This window comes from Colias croceus, chromosome 7, assembly GCF_905220415.1.
Source record: "Colias croceus chromosome 7, ilColCroc2.1".
In the NCBI taxonomy this organism is placed as follows: domain Eukaryota; kingdom Metazoa; phylum Arthropoda; class Insecta; order Lepidoptera; family Pieridae; genus Colias; species Colias croceus.
In genome coordinates, this window is record NC_059543.1 from 10,310,090 (window position 1) to 10,330,372 (window position 20,283).

General features: G+C 31.9%; 1 protein-coding gene across 1 annotated transcript; it reads left to right on the plus strand.

Moving 5' to 3' along the window:
* The first annotated feature begins 5,087 nt into the window (after window positions 1-5,087).
* Window positions 5,088-18,737, plus strand: LOC123692966 (venom allergen 5-like). The gene is made up of 6 exons (XM_045637818.1): window positions 5,088-5,205; window positions 14,693-15,418; window positions 16,114-16,235; window positions 17,263-17,523; window positions 17,726-17,921; window positions 18,140-18,737. The coding sequence occupies exons 2-6, from the start codon at window positions 15,340-15,342 to the stop codon at window positions 18,412-18,414; spliced, it is 933 nt and encodes a 310-aa protein (XP_045493774.1). The 5' UTR covers window positions 5,088-5,205; window positions 14,693-15,339; the 3' UTR covers window positions 18,415-18,737.
* Window positions 18,738-20,283: the final 1,546 nt, after the last annotated feature.

Below are 20,283 nucleotides of genomic sequence, written 5' to 3' on the forward strand. Positions count from 1 at the left end.
TGCGGGTTTTCCTTTGAAAACGCGGGCGAAGACGCGGGCGAAAAGTTAGTTTCCAATAATTTGATAACCCGATTAACTGAGGAGATGCAGATTCAGATGAAATAAAAATAGAATTGTTCAAGCTTTTTTTAATTGTTAACTTCGAATACCTACACATCAGTAGATATGTAGAGCGTTCTACGTTTTCTGCTTTCTTCCTAATTAGATATTTATCGTATATAAAGAAAATATATATGAAGAATATACACAATAAATCGCGAAACATGTAGCAAGTGATAAAAATTCATTATTTAATCAATACATTCTCTGCGTATCTTATTACACCAAATTTAAACGAATTTCATCCAAAACTGTAATTGTGAAAGCTTAAGAAATTACATGGTTATCCAAATGATGGAATACTTTGACCCGTAGATGGTAGAATGAAATCATATCTCATAGTATATGTAAATAGCATTATTTATTACATGACTCCACTGACCCATTGAGTACGACCCGTAATATGACATCAATAGACTGCATACTTATGTTTTGTTTGTACTGGCTTTCACTCGTTCTAAATTATTCAAGATTCAATTTGTTATATGCACTAGCTTTCCGCCGCGGCTTCTCTCGCTTTGTCTTAAACCTAATAAATTATATACTAAAACGTTGTCTCTTGAATCACTCTATCAATTAAATAAGTCCGTTGCATAGTTGTTGCCTGAAGTAAATAAATTAATAAAATTATAGATTTAAGCATGCATCCCTATGCACTCACGGACAATGAAAACGTCTTTGTTTTATACTAAATAGTGATATTTCAGGTATTCCAGCAGATTCCATTTCATTCTAAAACACAGTCTATATTTTTATTATAATACTCTTAAAAAATTATTCACCTTCTTGCTCTCACTTGATAAATGATGTTTCTTACAAAATCTTTTATATTAAATTCATCAATCCGTCGACTCTGCAAATCTAGCAAAATACTAAGAACATGCCAAAAAATTGGTATAATTTAATATACAAACATCCATACAGCATACGTAAATTATTAAGACATACCTACTAAGGAGAGTTCCTTCCGCCACAGTTGTAAAAATAAAGCTAATAATGTTATACATTTAAATTACCAAGCTATTTCGTGGAAATAAATCTGAAAGTAGAAAATTACCCGGTCGAGCTTGGCGCTGACCACAACTTACTAAATTTAAATAAATGTCAATGATAACGGTGACAGTAGAGCAAAAGTTAAGGTCAACATTTGGTCAAAAGTTCAATATGTCGGATATCCATCTCAATCTCGATTAAGGACTTCTCGTATCGATTAATCACGAAAGCGGTGCTTTTATGTTTGACACTGCTTAGCGACACCGGTCTGGATATAAAATATTATGATTTACGCTCAGAAAAATAATAAATTTTAATTAACGCTTTCGTGTAGTAAGCAAAAAATAAATTGCGACGTAAACATTATAATACCGCTAATTTACAGCTTTTTAAGAACGTCTTTTACACCTCCATGCGTCACATTCGTGCGACTTAATTGAAATGGACTAAGTCTATGGTCTTTGGGCAAATATTTTGAACGAGAATTTGACGCACTTCATAAACTGATACAAGATAATTAACGTCATAATTCAATTGGTAAATATTTCTCTTCTTTTTGTTTTCTTTTCTGTATTTACGTCTGTGTAAAATAAATTGGACACACGCAATAATGTGTTGTTTGTGTGTTAGTGTATTATATTGTATTAACACTTTATTATAAGTACACTTTTTACAGGTTTGTATAAGAGCACGTGTTCATAAATTTCAAACACGTGCTTATTTCCGCTTCAGACTATATTATGATAATAAAATCCCTTGTACCAAGACTGAGCTTCCATCCGAAATAATTTTTATCAAATTAGTAGCACGGTGGTAATGAGCCTTAATATCCTATTTGTTTTCCATTGCCCCTTTTGTAGGCACTGTACAAATGACGTATAAATCATAGTAGACATGTAAATGAATTATCGGTAAAGTTCCATCAATCTTTCTTTAGTCACACAGATCACATACCCTTTATTTGCGCTTAATTATCATAAAGACAATGTATTTGCTGAAAGGCGCCAATAGCAAATAAATTTTGTCGCGATATTTTTTTACTCATTAATTCCATCCTTAAATAGAGAGATGTCTAATAAAAATTATCATATTGGTTTCTGGACATGTATTAAAAATTATGTGATTCTTTCATGAAAATATATAGCCCGAGTAAGATAGAGTGAATGAACTTTGGAGATATCATGTATTTTCATAAAGATTCCATGATTGACCATAATACCTAAATATATGTATATGATAGACGATATAGGTATAGCTCTATTTTGCTCATTAGCTATCCTTATGTTTTATACTAAATCACAAAAACTTGAATACTAAAACGTATAAGCAACATCTTTTAATCAAATATGAAAATCAAAACATAGTAAATCACTAGAACGTATTTCATATACATACTTACGTTTATTATAAATAGGCTTTGTATTTTTTGTAAGTGGTATATTCGGAAGTGACCTGAAAATGTATTACATAATTTTCTGTCACTAACAGAAATCTATATATTATATTATATGAGTAACTTTACCACTCATCTCAGTTCAAGCCGGGCGAAGCCGGAGAATGAGCCAGTGTAAAATAGTATTAATATAGTTTATTTGTATTTATTACATACTAAATTCAAAATCAAATCAAATTGTACGTTAATAGGCAACTTGTATTACTAAGTTATATCCTTGTGCATTTTTTACTGCTGATTACAATCGATCTGCTCTCAAATGATGAATTTTACTATTTTTATTTCTAAAATACGATGATATTTTTTTTCATGAGAATGAATTTTTTTATTTTTATTTCATCACTAATAGTTGACCAGTCAAAGTTCAAATATACCGTATATTTTACCTATAATAATCATGTTTTCTTAATTTTTACCAAGATTTTTCAATTCTTCGGCCACTGTAGGTACTAGGAACACGGCCAATTATAACCAAATTTTTAATGATCGTTGTTGTAATATTTCCTAGAGGCAAGTTCAAAGGAAATACAACACGGAAAAGGTTTTCTTTGAAATGTTCGAGAGCCTGAAACCGCAGAACAACCTTAACTAAAAGGTTAATAGTTAAGACATTTTAACACAAATACGCTACTTTATTTGTATGAATTATTGTATTTGTATTGTACGTGTTGATTCTTTATATTTTGTGATAAATGGTAATTCAATATTGTGTTTTTAATATCTGGAAATAAGGAAAAGTTTCACATCTAACTTTAGTTGATGATAGTGAGAGCATAGATAAGGGGTACTTAAAAATATAGGTATAATAAATTATGCTACAATACAAAACTTATAATTTTGTATTCTTATTTATTTAACAAATGTAAATAATCGAATGTTTTCACACTTCATAAACTGCGTACTTATAAACGACTCGTAAACGCGTAAATGCCTTCATTTTAATCCATAAAATTTTTATATTATAATTGACATTGTAATTTATATAATCTGTGGTTTAGTGATGGTTTTGAATCAGTTCGTCACGATAAGACTTGGCCAAGACTTGGCCATAAAGATTTGGAGAAAATTAAATCTTTAAAAAATATTTACACGCTTCAAATGTTAAACCTAAAATTTCACAGATTAAACAAGATAAATATCCATATCGGTGTGCAAATCACATCTTAAAGCGATTAATCTTCATATTATTTTACACTTAATTAAAATACAACACCATGAAAATGTCAGAGCGGTAGGTACATGCGTGAAATGTCATTGTGACAGCCAGTAATACATTGATATTATTTTATCTGTTTACGATCTATCTACGAGGCAAGCATTTTTTAATCCTCATAATATGATATCTATTAATGCACTCCTATTTCAATCTAGTTTGAACAGAAACATAACAAACCGTTGAAAAGTTCGCAATAAAAACGTCGCATTTATGGAGACCGTACCAATCTAAGGTCTTTAACCTTATGCGGAAGAAATTTGATATTCTTTATGATCTTTCACGAGTCCTCTGAACCCAACGGAATCTTAAACCCAGATTACATAATAATCATTCTTACAGTATGGACGTTTTACAATGAGGTCTTGGAAACGAGTCATTATCACGTAAATACAGGCAAAAGCGAAATTTATTGGTGTCAGAAATTTGGAACGCATATGAAGTTTAACGAAAAAATTATCATACAAATTAACGGTACCATAAGATTTATGTTTGCGGAACAATAAATTAATTCAAACAAATTAAATAAACGTGTCGCGCAGCAGAAATAGGCATGCTATAAAAACATGATTACGATCAATATTATTGCAAGTATATTACTTAGATGCAATATTATTTAAGGTTACTCGATAAAATAAGGATAAATAATTTAAGATGATACGTTACAAGGTTAACGTATATTACACTGTTTTTATTGCCGTAGGCAAAGCGCAAACAAAAACCAGTGGCGACAAACCTGGACGATTTCAAATAAAATGTTTGCGCATGACTTTTATTAACAAATTTAAACGGCACTTTGTGAATATTTAATGTAATGGCGGTTCTGATGTTCAATTTGCTTTTAGTTTCTTACCATAATGGTGTTATGTCCCTTTGAATTATCTTAAATAAGTTTCCTGCTTGAAATTTCACGGAAAACACGGCAGATTGCGCCTAAAAACAAAGTGCAAACCCCTTTATCGTGGTTACGTTCCGTTACATAATTTGAATATTTAGCGAGCTGTCACTTCAATAAAATCATTACATATAAATTTTAATTAGTTAATTAACCCATGTTGTTATTCAGAGACGTGTTTTAATTTCAAATGTTATCAATGTAAACGTGTACGAGGTAAGCTTTTAATAAATACAAATCAATTGTTTTATTTTATCGTTTTTGCATATAAAAGGCTTTCCGATAAGTTAATTGTTAACTCCTGATACATGGGGTGTCTCGTAAAAACGTCAGTTTGAAGATGCAGTTCGTACTTTAGCATTTCTGCTTGCATCATGAAATCACCTGCATATTTATTTTTTATTGATCGACTTATTAGCTCAAACCGAGTCTATAAGCTGTAGTGTGAGGCAGCCTGCGGATTGTTCCCTTAAAATATTTCAGTATCGGTGTGTTGTGATATTTTTGTGACAATACTTTCTTTCGTTCTTTATAATACACTTATTTTTCCGTGTGAGTATTACTGTAATATATATCTAATATTAAGAAACTTCGTGAAGTTCGTGCAAGATTTGTCGTCATTTTTTCTTTGAAATAATTCGCTATTATAATAATTAAGATAAACAATTCGTTGCACATAATAACATTCAGGATTCCGATAATGAACTAAATAAATTCTTAAGAAAAGCGTGTAAAATTAATTTTGTCAAGATCATGGTAATTTTTAATACTTAGATACCTACAGGAAAAAAATTATAAATATTCTTTTAAAAAAAATTGTCACCAGTAATATTAAACATCAAACAATATTAAACCACTTTGGGTTAATTTTTGTTTAAAAAATTACTAGGTACCTACCTACTCTACTATGCTTGATAGTGTTCAAGGAAGAAGATTCGCGAGATGCGACGACTTAAATAAAATAAAAAAAAATTGCTTTTAAGCTTTAACATAACGGTCCATAAAACTTAAAATACTTAGTATTAACTACCTATATTACTACTTACTACTATACTATATTATACTAAGCATTGATTTTATTGAGCACTTATCGCTTGTAGTGTCGTCACGAATTATTAAACGGATAAAAACAATAGCTAATTTTGTTACTCAAAAGGGATCTTCAAGTTCCCTATTCATTTAATCAGTTTAGAAGTTTTAAATTTAAATAAAAAAAATTACCTAACATAATTTTAGAAATTACTATCACATCATAATTACATCCGCCTATTTTGTGGAAATACGCGAAAGATAACAATTCATTTACATATTTCTTTAAAATAAAGAAAGTTATAGTAAACTGGATGAGTAAGACGCAATAAGGAAAAGTAACGAAATAATTGCAATTATTATGACCAATTCCCAAAGGAAAGTTTGCGGTAAGCGGTCGATGACCGCATTTCATTTTGCACCGAAATGACTCATTAGGCTTTGATATTTAGGTTCCATACACTTAATTGAAATACGATTATTGGACTATGTAACGGTATTATTGCATTCTGGACAATAATATTACAGAAGAAATGCTTTTTGGGTGATAAAAATGAGCATGCGTGCATTAATTTTATTACGAAACCTGATTGTTGAAGTAACTATAATATTATGCTATTATTCAATTTGTATATTTCTATTGTTTTTATTGCTGAGTACAATACAGATGACAATCATCTACAAAGTATATATACTTACATTTAGGTACACGTGTATTGTAAAATGAAAACTGAAAATATATCTATTAATTTATTAGATTGTTTTGTTTAAACGCGGATACATTAAAAAAACACAAACACCATTGTTAAAATACATTATTAGACAGTAACAAAAGTTTGTTTGTTTTAATCTTATGTACCATAAAGCCGTTAGAGAAAATTGAATTACTGTCAATAAGATTTGTTGTTTAACTACAATATTTAATTTCATATTTGTAACATTATCAATATTAAGGCGAATTTTCATATTTTTGAAGATTGCAACGAAGATAAATATATGATAACCCTGAAATTTTTCTCTTCAAAATCTTATATCATCAACACTAATTTACCACTCTCTGCTAGTAAGAACGAGCCATAAAATCACACCCATAATAAAATGAATCACTAAAAATTAACATAAGCATTAACTAACTTCAAAATATTCTTCCACAAGAAATGTATGAGTCACTAAACGTAGCGGAAAACAAATGACATCCAAATATTGAACGAAAACAATATATTAATTTAATAGCGCCTAGCTAAAATATATTTAATACACCGTTACATTAAAATAAGACTAATGAAATGCAATATTGACTCACGAGCCAAACTATGCTAGAGATAGAAAGGCTTTACTTTCATCTTTCAAAAATATAACCATTACTTTAAGGTAACGAAAGTTCTTCTAAGAACTAAGTACGGTGGTAATAACATAATATAATACATGTGACATGTTATTTGAATGACACTTTTGATTTCTAACTTTCAATATGACTCAAAATAAAAACAATATGTATTAAATATTTGGAACAGTCAGAGAAAGTTGACAAGGTTTAAGGCAATTGCAGTTATCTATACTATTTAATAGAGATAACTAAAGGAGAGCAAACTATTCAAATGCCCCTTATCTTGTACGATATTTGTTTTAATCGAAGCAGTCATCTTATGTTTATATTACCAAGGTAGCATATAATTAAGGCTACCATTAAAATTAGATAAAAAGCTTTACTGTCACTTGAAATGGTAGGACTTCTCTTTTTTCCTTGTCATTAATTAAATTTATATTTTTTTATGTAATGTAAACAGAACTATAAATTTCATTTCATGCTCGACTTTTGTTTCGGCAAAACTTAATTTACCTCTTTTGCTATGAATATTGATCGAAGTGTTATACAATTTTACACAGCCTGTCTCCATTAATGAGCTTACGGTAAATCTGTTTACATTTTTGTCATCCAAGATGTTGTGACATTTACAAATGATTAACAAATAATTAAATACAATTACTTCATTCTATATTATTTCATTAACATATTTGACACTTTCACATATCAATTTAAAAAATATTTTGATATATTATTTGTTGATTGTTTTTACGACGCGTAAATATTAACAACAAGCTGTCGCCAGTCTGTCTCAAAATCGAGGTCAAAAATACTTTATTTATAATCCTTATCAAAACCAAAGGCACGATTGATGCTCAACTATTAAATTGGACACTTCATTAATTTTGTTCTTGTGTTTCTCGGAAAAAGAAATATCTTATTTGTGGTGTTTCATACTCCCAATTAGATAAATATTTTCCATTAAACATTCAGTAGTCGTTGATAAAAACCGTAAAGGTTTGAGATAAAATAAAATAAATAATAGATTATAAAATAGAATTAATACGTTCTAATTAATTTTCTCGCGTAGGTTAATTCAAAGCGAGAGGCGATCTATATCAAACAGGAAAAATGTGTTTATAAATGTATTTTAATTTGTATAATAAAATTTTCATTCGGAGAATCGTTTTTTTACAACCTCATTCAAGACACGTGAGCTTTTAAATAATGATGCGAAACTCAATATGGGTTGTTGCTTCGTCATTGGGGGTCTTGAGATTATCGAGTTTCAGACATAACACGAGCAGTTGAATGAATTTCACACATTAGCATTATTTATGGGGTTGCTTTCTTGAAAAATTACTTGTATGTTACTTACTCTACCGTTACGTTTTAAAATCGTTATTAAAGCTCGGTACATTATTGTATTTCAATATTTTCCATCATTTTTCACAAATCATTTTAAATGTTAAATTCGTGTACTTAAAAATACTATCTAATTAATATTTTTAATCGGATTATAAATACTTATAATTTTTATGTGTATCATCAACAAAAATTCTATAGTGGAAAATTTAATACTTAGGTACATGAAAAAGGGTTATAAATTCTCAATGACAAAGTTGGGTCAAGATGCAATGTAGGTTCCATTTGGACATTTTATTATATTTTAAACGTATCCGAAGCAGGTGTTCATTTTATCTTACATACTCTTTTTATTTTTTAATCAATTTTTTACCTACGTTGTACTACAAAATGAATATGGTTTCATTAATATGCATAAAATAATTAAAATAAAGTTTTTGACTGTCTCAGATCCTACTAATATTATAAATGCGAAATTATCTTTCACGTAAAAACTACTGAACCGATTACAATGAAATTTAGCACACATATAGAGGGTAACTTGGATTAACACATAAGATAGTTTTTATCCCGGAAATCCCACGGGAACGGGAACTATGCGGGTTTTCCTTTGCAAACGCGGGCGAAGCCGCGGGCGGAAATCTAGTTGAATTATAAATTAATTGTTTGTGTATTATTTCATCCATGCACTGACTCCGATTGCCGAATTTATAGGGTATGGGATAAAGGAAGGATTCACGAAGCACAAAAAAATAATGGACTGGGAAAAGTAAAGAAAAAGGATATGGCTTATTAGGCCTCCGGCTGAACCGCTCATGGTGTGAAGCATCCTATACGCATCCTTCTATTTCACGCCGATTTTATGTGGTGAATTCGTACCTTCCCCGGTGCGAGCTGGCCCAATTCGTGCCAAAACGTGCTCGTTTAACAAGTTGACCACTATGACATAAAAAAGGAATTAATTCCACGGAGTATGCAATGTATCTTAATGAATCACCATGCAACGCATCATTTGCACTTAAACTCGTAATTTGTTACAAGCAGACGTTAGTCTGACCTACATGCTTTAACCAGAAAATGACTTCGCGTCTTCCGCTTACACTTCACGTATTTAAACCACGATTACGGATGAAATCACTCCTAAGTATTTATGTTTCATGTACTTAAGGGCCATGGGTTGACATATTCAATGGCAGGTTTTAATTGCGTGCAAATATTTATCAAATTCTTGACGATTCTTCTTAACGGACATTCTCAATTGATGCTAGTTTAATAAAATGACTTTTCAAAAATTTTACAAGTTTAAATAAATAAAGACGTTTAGATTTTGAAAGTAACGAAACATGAAACTCAATTTGACCTGTATTTGATTTTATACCAGGAAAGGAATTGTAGGTTTAAAGAAGCCAAGATGAATATTATTTTTTATTTAAACAATTTTATAATATTTAAACACTACTACCTATGACGGCAAACTTATCGTAATACTAGCTGTGCTCCGCGGTTTTACCCGCAGGTTTCCGCTATTGTTCGTCTTAGCGAGATAATCTATAGCCTTATAGCCCTTCTTGATAAATGGGCTATCTAACACTGAAAGAATTTTTCAAATCGGAACAGTAGTTCCAGAGATTAGCGCGTTCAAACAAACAAACAAACTCTTCAGCTTTATAATATTAGTATAGATTCTCAAATTCTTTTTCTCTATCCGGATCGGCGATTCTTAACTCACAATGAGAAATGAGCTTTAAACCGAATAAACCATAACTTACTAAAAATAATTAAAATCAGAAGGACGATAGTTCCTAATTAGTTATTAATGGCTTCATTATAGAGTTTAAAATTAAAATATTTTTTTTAAAATTTTTAATTTGATATTGCGTACCTACGTGATACGCAAAAGAAATTCCATATTTATATTTAGTACGCATATCATCCTGTTTTGATAGAGTGTAGGGGAATTTCACATTACACAAATAGATGATAATTATAATTGATAGAGGGCATTCTCAGAAATTCAGTATATTCCAGACAATTAAATTCAATATTATTATGGACGTGGACTTTCCCAATTATCGCATTATGGACTACGAATAAGAAGGGTTATCAATGTTATTGTGATTTTTAATTGTTTAATATTTATTTTTCAGTCAAAATTACCGGTAAAATGACAAAAAATTCGATCGTGAGTAATTATTAAGTAAATTCGTCTTGCGTATCTCACGGTCAAATTCGTTTCACAATTAATTTTGTTTGTATTTTGATAAAAATAGCATAGGTGCAAAAAAATAAACTAAACATAACTTTTAATATTATAGAGATTCAGCAGCTGGATTATTCTGATGATACTTACCTTACGTTTTTGAAGTTATACTTCTTTTGGCGCGATGGAGAAAAATGATGATAGTGAATTTTTACGATGCGCGCGCACACCGACACCTTAATTTAACAGCATGAAGTTAGTTGTAGGTGGTATGAAAATTTATAACTATGTTCAAGTTGTATATTCTAGTTTATTTTTCCATACGCCAAAGAAGTCTAACTTTTAACGCGGGTACATAAGTACACACACTCTTTTTTATCTCGATATGAAGACTTTGTACGTTTTAACTTTTAATGTAAACACAAACTTTTTTCGCAGATCCTTACGATATTAATCTGAATGTTATATCGTCACAAGACCGTCACTAAATAGCAGGCTGACACGTGATCATAATAATTTTTATTTTTAAATTAAGTACAATATAATTTTTTTAACTCTACATAATTCATGGTGTTTGTTTAAAGCCTTCATTCATGGTAACAATCTATTGAGCACACGTTGAGCATCATCAACAATGCTATTGGAAACTATACACAATATACAGATACACTGTCAACTGTGCTATATGAATATATAGCACAGTTGACATATGAATATATAATACTAGCTTTCCACCCGCGGCATCGCCCGCGCAGTCAAAGAAAAACCCGCATAGTTCCCGTTCCCGTAGGATTTCCGGGATAAAACCTATCCTATGTCCTTTCTCGGGTATCAAAATATCTCTATACCAAATTTCATGCAAATTGGTTCAGTAGTTAAGGCGTGATTGAGTAACAGACAGACAGACAGACAGAGTTACTTTCGCATTTATAATATTAGTATGGATTTACATGTTGACGCTTCTTTGGCAGCAATATTAAAAAGTGAGTTATCAAGTTGCAAAACTCATTGTTGTTAGCAACATCTTGACAACTCCTCAACATATTAATTCAACTTTGTTGCCGAACAAATATTTACATGAATGCTGGTCTTAAAAACCCCCTCATTAAAACATAAGTAATTAAAAGTCTATGTTAATGAATGATTTAATTTATGCTTTGTTAGAACAAAATATACGTGACCAACCACATTAAGATATTCGTTTATCTTCTGAAATACTGTTCCATCTAACATAAAAACAATTCAGTACGTAAATAACGAGTACGTACTCGTTAACACAAATCATGTACACTATCTACATACCCAAGATACTATTTTCCGAAGGGATCTAAATAAGCTCACATTAAAAAAAGGCCACTGGTCGCTTTCATTTGTGTTTATAACAAAATATCAAAATATTCTAGAAATCTAGGGTCAAGAGTTCACACTTGTAGAACCGGTGACAGTCGCGACGATTAAAAAAATGCAAACACAAAACGTACGCCAATAGAAATCTTTTTATTATTTATATTTGATGTTAGCAGGATGTAACGTGTTTTTCTCGGGTAAATATCGGGACTGCGAGTACAAATATTACCTAACTACCTACTCGATCTTAAATGACATTGACCAAGAATATTCAAATTGATACGTTGAATTCAATGTCCCTAGCGACAAACGATTAACGAAAAAAACACGATAAAACGATATAAATAACAACTTTGTGATTTTTAAGAAATTTGATCCAGCTTTTATTTTATCGTCGATTGATAATAAACTCTTTTATTGGTCACTCTCGCTTGTTTTAGTATAGAACTGGTACGCCTTAGGGACATTGTATTATTAGGACCAGTTATACGGCAAAACATTGACTTGAAAGAAAATAATTCAGAAAATGTGCCTTAACAACCATAGTCACTCAATGCTCTACGTGTTCTCTACGATCTACACATAACATTTATATTATTGGTCATAAATCTCAAACTAACAACACGTTGCATACGTTCAGCCGTTCACATAAACCAGAAGTACTAATTTAAATAAATATTATTAGCTCATCATCTACAGAATAATCTCCAACTTATTTCAATTCATTTAACGCGTTAATCCATCATTATGCCTTGAATCCAAACCGTATATCAACCTGTTTTGACATTGAAAGTTATCGACAATCATGTGCAAGCACAAAGAAATACTCAATTATGTGGATATTATTTAAGTATATCTCTGAGCCAATATAAAGTCGACGCGCCGCTTTGTCTGCCAGTAATCGAGCTTACAATAATATTATTGTTATGTTCATCTCATCAGATAACTTTAATGCTCACGCTTGTTATTAATTACGTTAATTATTTTCCTTGCAAATCTGATTTCACCTCGACATTTAACATTTTCTTTAAATTATACAATTTTTATTCATCGATTCAACACATTCGACCTAATGGATCATTTAAAGATATAATAGGACAATGCTTCGTGTAAAAGTCAAGGCTGCGACTTTCCAGCGGGAACACGTGAAGTTAATGGTACTACAGGAATCCAATTATCAACATTTTTTTAAGATCTAACCTATTATGAGACGTTAAATGGAGATTATCACGACTGCGTATGGCCTCGGAAGTGATGATATACTTACATGGCAAACATTACTCACGAATTGTAAATATTACTACAAGTATATAAAATTAAGAGACATTAACATTATATTATTGCTTATCTTATGTTGAATTTGACTTCGGAGGCTTATAATAATTAGCTACAAATTATTTGTAGGCAGGGTCGTAATGATGTAACTGGATATCGACGTTTAGCTTTTAAATCTCAATGTTATGTATTAAATAATCCAAAAAGAGTTGTTTTTAATGTTTCTATATTGAAAAATTTCCATTTATTTGGTTCTGGGTAGGCCAAAGCATAGGTGCTTTATTGAAAGCTATCAATCACAACAGAAATAGATTATTAGTTAAAAGAAAAAGAAGAAAGTAGGCACACGATAACACAATATAATTCCACTAGGAAAGCATAAGTAATTAAGTAGGTACATATAGAAAACAGCAATTGCGGTAGGATTATTTGAAGAGATATAAATCCTTTGTAGAAAGTATGCGATAAAACCGGAATGCTTGCAACCAGGATTACTAGTGAGGGATCTGTTTAAAAATAGAAAGCCAATATGCAGTTAATTAAGCTTCAGTATGCGAGATTTCAATGTAAGTATAGTTGATGGTACGATCTTCGATCTCCTAGTAGATATGAAAATAAAAAGTATAGCGATGAGAATCAATAATTTATTAGTTACACTGTCTGGCAGATGATTTAATGGAATGGTCAATCTCAGATAAATATAGACGATAAGCCTACTTACCTGTTTTATTTTAAGGATTCCTCTGAATAGAGATAATTTTATCGTAATTTTTCATCCAACACTATATTTCGGGTCGACTTGCAATTTAGATTAATACATGAAATAAAAAAACCTAACCTTTAAATGAGGCCACATACAAGCGCAATATACAACGAAATTGAAATCGTTCTGATAAATCTCTTACGAATTTTGTGAAATAAAATATATTAATATGCAAATTATCGAAATACAAGTAAAAACTCATATCAGGTGGTAAACCGGATCGGTTGGATACAGACAAGATGTCTCCGTGTGTCTCTAGCCACGTAATTGTGATATTTTTACGTAAAAAATCCACACTAATCGAGCTTCGTTTTCCTCAGGAATATAACGTATATGTTTATGGAGAATTTATCGCAATTACTTCGGATGCTTTAAGAAATCCTAGATTCTTGTAGTCTCCCTTTTGCCTGAAAATTTTATTTGTGTTGTTAATGTGCCGCAAAATAACATAATTTTTGTCGCGAATACCGTTGAACATCGCTACTCAGAATAATTTCACAGTTCCATGTAGAGCTATTAACGTATATTTAATTTAACACAGAACCTATTATGTTACATACATAATATATTTATGTTTCACCATTTACATTTGTTTAAGTAGCCTTACAATTCACATATTGTTCTTTTATTTCAAGGAAACATAAGCATTTACGTTGGTATACAATATTTCATTGGATGCACTGCACAAGCCATAAAACGAAGTAGCCTTTGACACAGTAAGGTTGTGTATACATTATTCTTTCCTTGTTTTTAGGTGCCTATAATTTCGCCTAAAGACCACTTCCGTTCCGACCAATATCTGTCAACATAATTTTCCACCTTTGGCTCAGACACATCACAAGAACTCGATTTCATTGACAACGAGCGGGTGCAGCATAATGAGTTTTAAATTATTACTGCAGATAAAAAGCGGTCAGGCGACGTTCGTTTAACCTTTCTTCATCACATAAGCGAAGACACTACGCGATCGGTACTCGAAGCTACTGTACCTGTTTTGATGCAATAACCAGTTAAGGGATAAGGAAGTGATTTAAGGGATGCATAGATCACATATTGATGTAATGTTAAAAAAAGTTTGAATAGTAAACAGTATAGAGCCGCAGCCGCAGTGGATCGGCGATGTATTGACAATCGGGGCTGCGAGTGCGGTTTGACCGACAGTCGACGGTGGCGTCGCGGCGTCTCCATGGTAACACGGCGACGGGTACTTAAGCAAGCGGCTGATAGACACCCGCACAGATTACCAAAAGACCGGAGAGCGCGCGGCACGCTTGTGCAGCGGATCACCGGCGAATTATCTAGTTTGACGTTTCGTAAATATAAGTGAGACACTTTTGTTACGAATCTCAACATACGTGAACTTCAGTTAAGTGTTGTGAATAGACAATTATTGAAAACAAAATGATTACCCTAGTGTTGTTTGTTTTGGGAAGCCTCCTCGCAGCAACAGAGGCGTGTGGAGCTGGGAAACAAATGTTAAGTAAGTGCTGAAAAATATTATCCTAGTAATTAAAAAAATATAAATATAAATTAAATCTATTCACGTCCCTTATCCTTTTTAAATCTATTTTTGTCCTTTTTTTATTTAAATAAATTAATAAAAATATGCAACTCATGAGATTAAAGTTAATTGTCAATTAAATTAATAAATTCTTTTTTAATTTATTTCATCGCAAGACCACCAAATCTATACTCTACGATTTGAAATTTTACAATCCATTGCCATTGCTACTGATGATATTTTATTGTAAATTTCAATATTTTATTGTATTGAACACTACAATTATTATTTAATAATTTCGAAATACTATTTAATATGGGCGATATTATACGCACATGATAAATGTTACATAAGTATCAAAAGGACAATTTAGCGTCGAGGGTGTTATAAATTTTATCGTCGCCACCCAGTCTAGATTCCACAAATGAATTTTACCTAAAAAGACGCCTCTATTTGCATACTTGTACGGATCGAGATCGTAAAATTTTATGGATACAGACACCTGTATAATGATATCGAATATAATACGCACCGGTTTAATAAATCAGAATTAAAATCCGTAGGTTTGTCAAGTCATAGAGCTTGGTAGTCGAACAATATGATCAGTTTGTCCATTTCTAGGAATGTATTATTTGATTAAGATAGATTTACTTAAGACACTGTGTATTCATTAGGAACGGGTGGGCTGACATCGTACGAGAAGCAAGCCATAGTAGATGCACATAATCGTCTCCGGCAATCCGTTGCTCTTGGACAAGTGTCAAGCCAGCCCCCAGCTGCCAATATGATGGAAATGGTACGTATTTATTCATTTCTTATTCTCTCTGAACTGTCCACATTACACTGCATCAAGTCTGCTTCACGTATAATTTTCAACGGTGCCTTTTATGGACCGATACTCGTACAGTATTATTAACTTATAATTGCCTTTTACTGGTCAAAATATCAGCAGCAGGAAGGACCACTTATTGATTCATCGTTTTATATCTGTATGCATTTTAATACTAGATAAATGTTATTGAATATTCATAAATTTTACTGATTGCAATGATCTTTTCTGGACATGTGATAAATTAGGTGAAAAATAAAAATAAAGTCGTATTCTATTGAGTAGGTAGTATTATACGATATAGCAACAAAGTTTTTGTATGATCGTTTAAGATAGATGGAAATAAATATAAATGGAGAAGTGTGTGAAGTTTATGCTAGTTATCACGAATAAATTAAGCACAAAGAATTGTAATGGCATTAAATGTCGGACAAAACGGCATGACAGATACAGGTAGTAAATCGTACATCGATAAAGGTTTACATTTTATAAAAAATCAACATAAAATCCCAATTTATTCATAATGTGAAAATGAAATGGCCTTTACGAGTTGTTCTCGTCATCTCGCTCACGTGGAGACCATTTGGTTTTTTACGATTTTTACTTTAATAATATTAAAATTGTCCGTCCGTTTCTCAAACAAGTTAATAAGCGCACATGTTTAGCACGTGACTGTATTTAAACACGGCACGGGCGGCACGGCACGGCACGGGTCTGCAATTAAAATAGAATATAGATAAAAATATGTTTTAAATATATCATTCGTATACATTATTATGTTGTACTGATATTATAAACTTGATATTCGTAAGCTCTTAGTTGCACTTACGTAAATCAACAAAAAATCGCATAACAACATTATGTAGGATATGAATATAAAATATCTATTAAAAACAAAACTAATGTCTACTACGTTATTTCATTCACGTCAACATAATTTCAATGCAAAAAGAACATCTGTAGAGCGCGTATAACGGTAGAGTTTGTATTACAGGTATGGGACGACGAGTTAGCAGCGACGGCGCAACGTTGGGCTGACCAGTGCACTCCCGCGCACGACCGCGCCGCGCAGCGTGACGTCGGCCGCTTCCCCGTAGGGCAGAACCTTGCAGCCACATGGACTACACGCCCGCCGTCTGACCCCTCTGACTCACAGCCCGATTTCATGAAGCAAATCAACGCGTGGTTCGACGAAGTCAGGATTTACGGCTTCAAACCTATCAATGGTGGACACGGCACCGGTCATTACTCACAGGTGATTATTTACATATTAAATGAAAAAAAATACTTGACGTTCTATGAAATAATATAGTCGTAACAGGCAAAGATAAAATGTAACGTTCTAGTTTCTTCGCAACTGTACTCGATGAGCCATTAAATAATATAGTCGTAACAGACAAAGTTAAAACGTAGAGCTCTAGTTTCTTCGTAATATTAATAAATTTCATTCATTTTAGTTGGTATGGGGTGAGACATCGCACGTGGGTTGTGGATATACATTCTACTATGACCCCGTGAGAGGCTACACCAAGTTGTATGTCTGCAACTACGGACCCGGTGGCAACGTTCTCGGCTCCAACCCGTATGAGAAAGGCCGCCCATCCTGCACCCAATACGGACTCTCTGAATCAAGAAAATACTCCGGATTATGCTGTAAGTTTTAAGAACGATTATTCAGTTGTATCATAGGCTTGTTTCTTATTTTAATCGAGAATGCTCTCTATAATTGATTTGTCCATAAATCCGCTAATGATAAAAAACGTTTATTCAATAAATTTGATTCCTCAAAACAAATTGTTTTCTATTTCAAACCCCGTTGAAATGAAGACATAAATAAACTTGACAGTACTAATTTTGATCTATCTTTACAGCGGCCAGTTACACTTCGACGTCAAGCTACCAAGTGGCAGATAACAACAACGGCTACATCTCGAACGTCATCCCCGACAGCACTGGTGATTCTCCAGCCTTCAACTATCACTTCTACAACCAGTACAACAACGAATATCAGTATCAGTACCAACAGCCACAGACCTACTACCAAACAGAGGCCTCCACCTTCAGGCCCCTGATCAGCATCTTCAAGACTGCCTCCAATCTCTTCACAAAGCCGAAATCCCTCAGAGTCGGCACCGTCTATCTATAACCATAAGCCATAAGACATTATTTTCATAACAGTATTTTAATTAATTGTGACAGTTGTGTTACTCGACTGATATATTCGAAGCTGCGGAGCGCACTTTCGGAACTTTGTAGATAACATTAATTCCTTGGTTTTACAAGGAGCTTAGGACTTCTCTATATGAATTTTAATTTACATGAACCTTGAATAGTTCGAAGGTCTGATAGTTTTATACTATAATTATTACTTTGCTGTCGTGAGTGACCTTCTAGTATTAGATAAGCATTAAGTAATATGTTGTTATTTAGAATATTTATATTTTATTGTAATAAATATTTACATTTTAATTTATTTTTTTATTTACTCAAATAAAGATTTTTTGCGCGAATGCTGCTTTATTGTGTTGATAAGAAGTGACCCTTGCAATTTCAAAACCATGATAATTTCTTCCTTTTATCAACCTATTTCCACGGAATAGCAAAATATTTATAGATTAATAAAATTATTAATTTATTAGTTTTGTTTTATATTGTGTGCATGAAATATAGTATAAAATATACCAGAACAAAAAAACAACATATAGGTATTCTTATTGTTTTAATTGAATTTTAAAATTAATGAATTAATATTTTAAAGATAAATAATATCGCAGATATGAATATACCCACATTAATAAAGCGGAAGGGTTTGCTCATTGTACCTACACAACAGATAAATTTAGCATCTTTTATGTTTTTATATCACCGTTCGAATAGTCGTTTACAAGATTTATTGTGGGCTCGTAATTAGCACGAAGAAAAAAATATTGACCGATGCAAATTAAATAATAAATCTTTGCCAGTCCGTTATACCGATAACTATGAGAAGAAAAACATGCCCAAAGTTTCGAAAATTAATACAATATAGGTATTTTGTCGCTCACGTTTTCAATTGTGTTATAAATATTGAAATAACTAATGATTCAAATATCACAAAAACCGTTTAAATATTACGTAAGATAATTCATAAAGTTAGGTTTTTATTAATAATAATCATAAATCAATATACTTTTTGCCGTCACGCCTGGCTTCGGTTGTGTATTTAGTGAACGTCAAATCTTCAGATAATGTATTCGATAACAATTAATATTCATGTTGGTATATTAAAACAAATATTTTAATGCTATACAAATATACGATTATGTATGAACTTGCCTTGGCTGGGAGGGCCTTGACCTCTCATTAGAAGAGACAGGTTGAGGACTCGGTTATGTAAAACGATTGAACAAATATCGATAAGTGTTAAAATCAATATCTTCCGACTTCGCATTCGCCATTTAATATTACACACGTTTTTCATTAAACGTTAAAACGTGTTTTGTTTGTACAGGATAATTAAAAATAGTTTTGATTTATGGTAACACAAAACCGGCTAAGTGTGAATCCGAATCAGACACGAGATTTTGTGTGATAGTGCAAAAAATAAAAATACAGAAGTTCGTGCAGTCAGTCTGTTTGTTTAAATATTAACACTTTTTAATTATTAATAAAGTAATTGTAATTTGTAAATGTAGCTGCAGTCATATGTACTCTGAAATTTCTTAATGGTACAGAGCAATATGACCGACACACATACAAACAGCAGAACATAAAACATTATTCCATTGGGATCCATTATGTACAAATAACAAAACGTAAACGTAAAAAATCTTACTGTGCATTTACATCAAACGACCGAATGCTCATTCTAACTCCACTATGTCAAATTATTTAAGTGTTAAAGGGCGTAGAGCATTCTTTCGTTTTTCGTGCGTTCGAAAAGATTATATTATGCAGTGTTCTAAGAGCTAGAGCAACTTTTGTCTCCGCAACTTTTTTGTCGCTATGGGCTAGTAAGAAAGTGCGCGCACCTAGC

What these genes read in the sequence shown, in the direction of transcription:
- LOC123692966 (XM_045637818.1), top strand. Translation starts at nt 15,340, where the DNA reads ATGATTACCCTAGTGTTGTTTGTTTTGGGAAGCCTCCTCGCAGCAACA. An exon ending in GCACCGGTCATTACTCACAG is followed by an intron (nt 17,524 to 17,725) that starts GTGATTATTTAC and finishes CATTCATTTTAG; the next exon opens with TTGGTATGGGGTGAGACATC. An exon ending in AAAATACTCCGGATTATGCT is followed by an intron (nt 17,922 to 18,139) that starts GTAAGTTTTAAG and finishes CTATCTTTACAG; the next exon opens with CGGCCAGTTACACTTCGACG.